This window comes from Bos indicus x Bos taurus, chromosome 1 (genome assembly GCF_003369695.1).
Source record: "Bos indicus x Bos taurus breed Angus x Brahman F1 hybrid chromosome 1, Bos_hybrid_MaternalHap_v2.0, whole genome shotgun sequence".
In the NCBI taxonomy this organism is placed as follows: domain Eukaryota; kingdom Metazoa; phylum Chordata; class Mammalia; order Artiodactyla; family Bovidae; genus Bos; species Bos indicus x Bos taurus.
In genome coordinates, this window is record NC_040076.1 from 42,188,179 (window position 1) to 42,198,133 (window position 9,955).

General features: G+C 36.7%; 1 protein-coding gene across 1 annotated transcript; it reads left to right on the plus strand.

Annotated features, from left to right (window-relative positions):
• Positions 1–7,857: 7,857 nt before the first annotated feature.
• LOC113898593 (olfactory receptor 5AC1-like) lies at positions 7,858–8,787 on the plus strand. The gene has a single exon (XM_027551889.1). The coding sequence runs from the start codon at positions 7,861–7,863 to the stop codon at positions 8,785–8,787; it is 927 nt and encodes a 308-aa protein (XP_027407690.1). The 5' UTR covers positions 7,858–7,860.
• Positions 8,788–9,955: the final 1,168 nt, after the last annotated feature.

The following is a 9,955-nucleotide window of genomic DNA, read 5'->3' on the forward strand; positions in this document are numbered from 1 at the left end:
AATCCTTTGGAAGTGTTGAAGGAATATATTCATATTGTTTTCCTTTGTTTTTTAGAGAACAAATTTGGAAATAGAGGTAATAAGTATTATCTTCATTCATTTTGAAGTTACTGATGAAAATCAGTGTGCCTGTAATCACTGTCTCACTTCTGCATTTTTTACCTTGGAAACTATCACATTTTCCAATTTTCTAATGTTTTGTAGGCAATAGGTGAGAGTTCAGTGATTTCTACATTTTCCATTACTTAAGAGTTTTGCAGTTGTCTTAAGATAACAAAATATCTATGTAAGATATTTATATAAGAAATTAAAATTCCAGTGTGACACTGAGATTTTTCTCAGTCATCAAAATCTGGGTTGGGAAGGATGGCTCACTGTAAAGGAGACACATCTGACACAAAATTTAGTAAATAAGCCTTAATAGAGGAATGAAGTAAATGGAAAAAACAAAGTAACCACAATATGATATAGAGAATTTATTGAACTAAAAGAGCCATGAAGCTTATATATACCTTATTTTTAATTTTGAAGAATGAAGATAACCCTAGTCTTTAAATTTGGTGGCTGTCTATAATATACAGCTTTTAAAGTTTCATGGAATCATAAGAATAAGGGCCTAAGTAATACAGCCTTTTATACTATAAAATAGGACTTCCCTGTAGATCAAACAGTAAAGAATCTGCCTGCAATGCAGGAGACTGGGGTTCCATCCCTGGGTTGGGAAGATGCTCTGGAGAAGGGAATGGCAATCCATTTCAGTATTCTTGCCTGGAGAATCCCATCAACCAAGGAGCCTGGTGGGCTACAGTCTGTGGGGTTGCAAAGAGTCAGACAAGACTGAGTGACTAACATACACATACTATAAAATATATAATATAAAATATATAATATATAGCTGGTGGCAACCCACTCCAGTATTCTTGTCTGGAGAATCCCATGGACGGAGGAACTTGGTAGGCTACAGTCCATGGGGTTGCAAAGAGTCAGACACAACTGAGCGACTTCACTTCACTTCTTCTCAGCACTGTCTCCTTTAATCTGGAGGTGTTTCTTTCCTATTACTTTCGAATAAAAAAATTCCCAAAGCTTTCTACTTCTTGGCTTAATTATGCGGAATTCATGAAGTGAAATTAGAAATGTCTATTATTTGATGATTTGGATTACAAAGAAAGCAAAACACTTTATTTAGGACAAAATCTCCACTTTGGAAAGAAAATGACATTTTTGTAACATTCACATGATCAATTTTCAGCAAATTACTCCAATGAATCTTACTAGGTGTATATATTATAGCAGGGACTGCTGTGGGTATGTGTTTAGTAATTTAAATCTTTTTTTTTTTTTTTAGCTCAGTGAAGATGGAGAATAACAACTTGTTTTCGCCACTGGTTAAACAGTTTTGTTTTTTTTTAATGCATTTTCATTCAATGTCTTTATGTATTATAAACATCAAGAGGGTATTGCTATAAAATTATGAAATGGATTTTTAAAATGTTATTTTCATTTAACTGCTATTATTGTGGTAAATGTTTATTTGTTTCCCTTTCAGAGAGCATAGGAGGTTACACTCACTGAAAAACATTTGGGAATTTCTATTCTAGATTTTATTTTGGGTATAGTTTATAAGTATAGAAGAAAATCGATCTTATTACGTCATTAAATATCTGATATTATAGTCATAATAGCAGTAAAACCTATAACCGACTTAGGAATAAATAAGAAAAATGCTGAAATTATATGAAGAAAGCTGTGAAAGTGACTACTATACTTGGACACCATCTTAAACAATTTCCAAATGCCTTTTGATTATTTCAAAGACTAATGCCTACTCTCAGTAGTCTGTTATTGAATATTTAAATGGAAAGTATCTTTAATAATTAAACTGTTTTTCTATGAAAAAAGATATTTTCATAGAAAAAATTAAAGATTATTTGTTCCTAACTTTAGTTAAAGTTTTCAGTGTCACATATTTCTTATTAAAAGTAACAACATTTTATTTTTTCTGTTTCTGTTAATATACCATGGACGATCCTTTTCTATATCTGTCTAGGCATATACATGCATACAGACAGATACAGAGGCATAAACACAGACATACATGCATACATATATGAGAAAATTGTGTATTAAAGGGTGTCTATGTTTTTATCATAACATTTTTGTCTGTGTGGGGAGGGGAGTGAAGTATCTCTTCTCTCCTTTTGCTATTCCTACCATTACATCTACTTCTGCACCAGAAGACCACTGTTAGCAACTTGGTTATTATTCCACATTTATCCATACTCATATTTATTTATATTTATAAACAAAATTTTTTAAATTCATTTATTTTTTATTGAAGTATAATTACTTTACAGAATTTTGCTGTTTTCTGTCAAAACTCAACATGAATCAACCATTGGTATCCATTTTCCCCTCCCTTTTGAACCACCCTTCCATCTCCCTCCCCATCCCACTCCTCTAGGTTGATACAGAGCCCTTGTTTGGGTTTCCTGAGCTATACAGCAAACTCCTGTTAGCTATCTATTTTACATACAGTAATGTAAGTTTCCATATTACTCTTTCCATACGTCTCACCCTCTCTTCCCCCTCCCCATGCCCATAAGTCTATTCTTTATGTCTGTTTCTCCATTGCTACCCTGTAAATAAATTCTTCAGTACCATTTTTCTAGATTCCATATATTTGTGTTAGAATACCATATTTATCTTTCTCTTTCTGACTTACTTTACTCTGCATAATAGGTTCTAGGTTCATCCACCTCATTAGAACTGACTCAAAGCTGTTCCTTTTTATGGCCAAGTAATATTACATTGTGTATATGTACCACAACTTTATCCATTCATCTGTTGATGGACATCTAGGTTGCTTCCATGTTCTAGCTATTGTAAATAGTGCCACAATGAACAATGGGATACATGTGACTTTTTCAGTTTTGGTTCCCTCAGGGTATATGCCCAGTGGGATTGCTGGGTCAAATGGTGGTTTTATTCCTAGTTTTTTTAAGGAATCTCCATACTGTCTTCCATAGTGGCTGTATCAATTTACATTCCCACCAACAGTGCATGAGCATTCCCTTTTCCCCATACACTCTCCAGCACTTATTGTTTGTAGACTTTTTGATGATGGCCATTCTGATTGGTGTGAGGTGATATCTTATTGTAGTTTTGATTTGCATTTCTAAAATGGTATGGACCTAACAGAAGCAGGAAATATTAAGAAGAGGCAGCAAGAAGACACAGAAGAATGGTACAGAAAAGATCTTCACAACCCAGATAATCACGATGGTGTGATCACTCACCTAGAGCCAGACATCCTAGAATGTGAAGTCAAGTGGGCCTTAGAAAGCATCACTATGGACAAAGGTAGTGGAGGTGATGGAATGCCAGTTGAGCTATTTCAAATCCTGAAAGATGATGCTGTGAAAGTGCTGCACTCAATATGCCAGCAAATTTGGAAAACTCAGCAGTGGCCATAGGACTGGAAAAGGTCAGTTTTCATTCCAATCCCAAGGAAAGGCAATGCAAAAGAATGCTCAAACTACCGCACAATTGCACTCATCTCACACGCTGGTAAAGTAGTGCTCAAAGTTCTCCAAGCCAGGCTTCAGCAATATGTGAACTGTGAACTTCCCGATGTTAAAGCTGGTTTTAGAAAATGCAGAGGAATGAGAGATCAAATTGCCAACATCTGCTGGATCATGGAAAAAGCAAGAGAGTTCCAGAAAAACATCTATTTCTGCTTTATTGACTATGCCAAAGCCTTTGACTGTGTGGATCATGATAAACTGTGGAAAATTCTGAAAGAGATGGGAATACCAGACCACCTGACCTGTCTCTTGAGAGTCCTGTATGCAGGTCAGGAAGCAACAGTTAGAACTGGACAAGGAACAACAGACTGGTTCCAAGTAGGGAAAGGAGTACGTCAGGGCTGTATATTGTCACCCTGCTTATTTAACTTATATGCAGAGTACATCATGAGAAACGCTGGGCTGGAAGAATCACAAGCTGTAATCAAGATTGCAGGGAGAAATATCAATAACCTCAGATATGCAGATGACACCACCCTTATGGCAGAAAGTGAAGAGGAACTAAAAAGCCTCTTGATGAAAGTGAAAGAGGAGAGTGAAAAAGTTGGCTTAAAGCTTAACATTCAGAAAATGAAGATCATGGCATCTGGTGCCATCACTTCATGGGAAATAGATGGGGAAACAGTGGAAACAGTGTCAGACTTTACTTTTGGGGGCTCCAAAATCACTGCAGATGGTGATTGCAGCCATGAAACTAAAAGACACTTACTCCTTGGAAGGAAAGTTATGACCAACCTAGAGAGCATATTAAAAATCAGAGACATTACTTTGCCAACAAAGTTCCGTCTAGTCAAGGCTATGGTTTTTCCAGTGGTCATGTATGGACGTGAGAGTTGGACTGTGAAGCAAGCTGAGTGCCGGAGAATTGATGCTTTTGAACTGTGGTGTTGGAGAAGAGTCTTGAGAGTCCCTTGGACTGCAAGAAGATCCAACTAGTCCATCCTAAAGGAGATCATTCCTGGGTGTTCATTGGAAGGACTGATGTTGAAGCTGAAACTCCAATACTTTGGCCACCTCATGTGAAGAGTTGACTCATTGGAAAAGACTCTGATGCTGGAAGGGATTGGGGGCAGAAGGAGAAGGGGACGACAGAGGATGAGATGGCTGGATGGCATCATCGAGTGATGGACGTGAGTTTGCATGAACTCAGGGAGTTGGTGACGGACAGGCGTGCTGTGATTCATGGGGTCGCAAAGAGCTGGACATGACTGAGTGACTGAACTGAACTGAAAAATGCCTCAGAAGCAATTAGCTGCCTACACAGTAAACTCTAATGACACAAAGTGTGGTTCTAATTGTTACACTTGGGTATGTCTGGGGTGATTTGCTCATGGATTAGCTCATAATGCCCAGCAGAATGACTTTGCCTTCATCCTACAGGGAATCCATTGGTAACTTTCACTGAGGGAATTCCAAGATTCTTTTTGCTTTGTCAGGAACAGATTTGAAAGTGTACAAATAAATATGTTCGTGCAAGTAAGGCTTTCAAGGAAAATCTTTTCACAAGTGAACACTGTTTCATTCTATACCTTCTACTTTCTTTCTTTAAGAAGAGATGAAGCCATACCTGTGAGAATGTGTGCTCAGTCGCATCCGACTCTTTGTGAGCCCACGGACTGTAGCTCACCAGACTTCTCTGTCCAGGAAATTTTAACTTGGTATCTGAAATATATTTTTCCATGCTAAGATGCTTTAGTCATGTCCTACTCTTTGCAAGCCTACGGACTGTAGCTTACCCGGCTTTTCTGTCCATGGGATTCTCCAGGCAAGAATACTAGAATGGGTAGCCATTTCCTTCTCCAGGGATCAAACCCGTATCTCCTGTGTCTCCTGCATTGGCAGACAGATTCTTTACCAATGCGACACCTGGGAAGCCCACATGTGAGAACAGTGGTGGCCTAATCAATTTGGCATTCATAAAGGTGACTCTGACTCTAACATAAAGTATGGTAGAGGGAAATATACATTTTTAAATTTTATTTGAAAAATCACCATTTTTTCTTAAAGAGCACCATCATTTTCTCATTCTCCCCAAGTCTTACAGAAACTGAATGATGACACCAGGATCTGCCTAATTTTAATTATTTGTAGTTTTCAATCTGTCTACCTGATAAATAAACATCCAGGTAAGCGATCAAAATCCTGGCAATCCTATGAGATTTTCTATTTCTCTTCATGACAAATAATTCCATATCCCTGTAATAAATACTAGATGTTTTACTGCTGAGAAAATAAACTTAATAAAATTTATTTTTAACAGTAAATTTGAAGAAATAGAAGAATAAACAAATGGGGAAATAATTATAATGTTTCAGATATTATATCAAAGTTTCAGATATTATTTCATAATCTATATAAAATTTTCTAGTCAGGGTATGGACAACTAAATGATGCTGTTCAAACTTGTTAAAAGTTATTCATGGAATCATGAAAAGATGAGATAAAATCACCAATTGTATCTTTATTCAGATCAGATCAGTCGCTCAGTCGTGTCCGACTCTTTGCCACCCCATGAATTGCAGCACACCAGGCCTCCCTGTCCATCACCAACTCCCAGAGTTCACTCAGACTCACGTCCATGGAGTCAGTGATGCCATCCAGCCATCTCATCCTCTGTCGTCCCCTTCTCCTCTTGCCCCCAATCCCTCCCAGCATCACAGTCTCTTCCAATGAGTCAACTCTTCGCATGAGGTGGCCAAAGTATTGGAGTTTCAGCTTTAGCATCATTCCTTCCAAAGAAATCCCAGGGCTGATCTCCTTCAGAATGGACTGGTTGGATCTCCTTGCAGTCCAAGGGACTCTCAAGAGGCTCTTTAATTCCAAATGTATGAGGATTATCTATCTATCTATCCATTCATCTATCTATCATCTATATCTTAAGATGAAAGATCCAAAATTCTTAATAACTTTTGACCTAATTATGAAATTTGGAAATATCAATTATAGGTTGAGAGTTGATAAGAAATATAGATAGGGTTAGTCAGAACAAAATGTCCACTTTGGAAGTGAAACAATCTGAATCTGTACTCATTGTCCATATGGCCAGTTTTCAGTGGAGATATATCATTCAATCTTCTTGCTATTTGTATTGTGTTTCCATGTCTCTTTGCAGGTATATACTTTAAAAGATATATTCTTAAAACTAATATTTGTTCATGTAAGTGAAGATGGAAAATAACTAAGATCTATCTTAAGATTAAATTAATACAATTTTGGTAAATAGGTAAATTTTTGTATATATCTTAATCAACAAAAATATGTATATAAATTGTGTTATTTATTTCAAGAAACAGCTTAATTTTCACACTAAATTATAGGTGGATTTTCCCCTTCTAAGTAATCTAAGAAACTCTATGTTCACTTCCAAATATCTTAGTATCTTTTTTTTGGATTTACTTTTAGGCAAAATTTATATGTCACAGAAGAAAGTATAGTTATTTAAAGATCATGTCAAATATTTCATTTGCATTATTGACAAAAAATTAAACACATCAATATATCCAAAAAGAAAAGTACTTAGTTATAAAAACAAAACAATAAACTTACTGTACTTTATTTTTTTTTAAATTTTATTTTATTTCCAAACTTTACATAATTGTATTAGTTTTGCCAAATATTGAAATGAATCCACCACAGGTATACATGTGCTCCCCATCCCGAACCCTCCTCCCTCCTCCCTCCCCATACCATCCCTCTGGGTCATCCCAGTGCACTGGCCCCGAGCATCCAGTATCGTGCATCGAACCTGGACTGGCAACTCGTTTCTTACATGATATTTTACATGTTTCAATATCATTCTCCCAAATCTTCCCACCCTCTCCCTCTCCCACAAAGTCCATAAGACTGTTCTATACATCAGTGTCTCTTTTGCTGTCTCATACACCGGGTTATTGTTACCATCTTTCTAAATTCCATATATATGTGTTAGTATACTCTATTTATGTTTTTCCTTCTGGCTTACTTCACTCTGTATAATACTGTACTTTATACCTAATTTTATTCATTTAGAAAATATTTTTTGAGTATTACAAAAGAGAGAGAGAAAGAGAAATCACTCTCAATGGTTGAAGTCAAATATCACTGAAAATATTGAAAGGTGTATCTACATAATCCAAAACAATTACTGAACTGAAGATATATTTTTACAAATGTCCTGATTAAAGGGGATATATAAACAAGGAAGATGCATTTTAAAAAAATAAAATAGAACTATTTTCATGGTCTTTTATGACTATGTTCTTCACCTACTCTTTTCACTGCAGTGATAGTCTGAATGGATATGATGGAGGCAAACAAGACTCTGGTGATGGAGTTTGTTCTCACAGGACTCACAGATCTCCCAGGGCTGCAGGTCCCCCTGTTCCTGGTGTTCCTGGTCATCTATCTCACCACCATGGTGGGCAACCTTGGACTGATTTTTCTCATCTGGAAGGACCCCCATCTTCACACCCCCATGTATTCATTCCTGGGCAGTTTAGCCTTTGCAGATGCTTGTTCTTCCTCTTCTGTGACTCCCAAGATGCTAATTAATTTCTTATCTGTGAATCACACAATATCCCTGGTTGAGTGCATCTCCCAATTTTATATTTTTGCTTCCAGTGCAAACACAGAATGTTTTCTCCTGGTGGTGATGGCCTATGACCGCTATGTAGCCATATGCAATCCCTTGCTTTACCCAGTGGTGATGTATAATATCTTCTGCACCCAATTAATAGGTGTTTCGTATATTATTGGGTTTCTTCATCCCATGATGCATGTGGGTTTGTTATTCAGATTAACTTTCTGCAAATCCAATGTAATACATTATTTCTACTGTGAAATTTTACAACTATTTAAGATGTCGTGTACTGATCCTAGAGTTAATATGCTCCTGATCTTTGTATTTTCAGTCTTTATACAGTCTTTCACTTTTATGAGTATCATTATCTCTTACACCCATGTTCTCCTTGCCGTCCTGAAAAAGAAGTCTGCAAAGGGCAGGAACAAAGCCTTCTCCACCTGCAGTGCCCACCTGCTGTCTGTTTCCTTGTTCTATGGCACTCTTTTCTTCATGTATGTGCGTCCTGGGTCTCCATCAGCTGAAAAGCAAGATAAACTATATTCTTTATTCTATACAATCATAATTCCTCTGCTAAATCCTTTTATTTACAGTCTGAGGAACAAAGAGGTTATAGGTGCTTTGAAGAGAATAATAAATTAATAAACAGATTTTAAGGCAAAATTCGAACTGTTCTTTTCAAACTTTGCAAAATCAAGGGGTCTGCCTGCAGTTAAGCAAATTGGCCTTGGCTTTATCATTTAAACAGAGGGTAGTGTCTAGGGCAGTGTCTAAGTACTGTGTGATGAAAGTCAGCTTCAACGGCAAGAGGTGTTCATATCACAGAAAACTAATTTTTAATGAAAAATTAAATCCTTTACATTTGAGTCAGTTCTAATGAGGTGGATGAAACTGGAGCCTATTATACAGAGTGAACTAAGCCAGAAAGAAAAACACCAATACAGTATACTAATGCATATATATGGAATTTAGAAAGATGATAACGGTAACCCTATATGTGAGACAGCAAAAGAGACACAGATGTATAGAACAGTCTTTTGGACTCTGTGGGAGAGGGGGAGGGTGGGATGATTTGGGAGAATGACATTGAAACATGTATATTATCATTCGTGAAACGAATTGCCAGTCCAGGTTTGAAGCATGAGACAGGGTGCTCGGGGCTGGTACACTGGGATGACCCAGAGGGATGGGATGGGGAGAGAGGTGGGAGGGGGGTTCAGGATGGGGAAACATGTACACCTGTGGCGGATTTATGTCAATGCATGGCAAAACCACTACAATACTGTAAAGTAATTGGCCTCCAATTAAATAAATTTATATTAAAAAAATAAAACTAAGGATTTAGGGTTTGCAGTGTTTCACTCTGTAAATTCCATCTAAATTAGATACAGTAGTTTGCAATTTTACTGTGGCAGACATTTGCATGTTTCTTTATTTGAGACTGGAGTGAGTGAGTGAAGCTAATTTTCTAAGCTTGAATATCAAAATTCTGGCTGTTTCTCAACTGTTCAGAGACTCAGATGAAATGACTTCTTGTAGGAGATTGTCCCTGAAGAGGAAAATTTCTTTGAATGAAGAAAAGGTTTAAAAATCACAGAATACAAGAGATTGGTGCATTTTACTGGAGAATAATGGAAGTCAGGATAAAATTAAAAATGGACTATTGAATTTGGCGCAAATATATGCAGATACATAGTGCATTTTACTGGGAAATTATAGGCAATAGTGATATTCAAGAATTTTCAGATATTAAAAGATTTCAGAATATATTTCCTCAGATATTAGTAGTCTACTGTATTAATCTTTACAT

Excerpts from the sequence above, each read along its gene's own strand:
- LOC113898593 (XM_027551889.1), top strand. The coding sequence starts at position 7,861 with ATGGATATGATGGAGGCAAACAAGACTCTGGTGATGGAGTTTGTTCTC.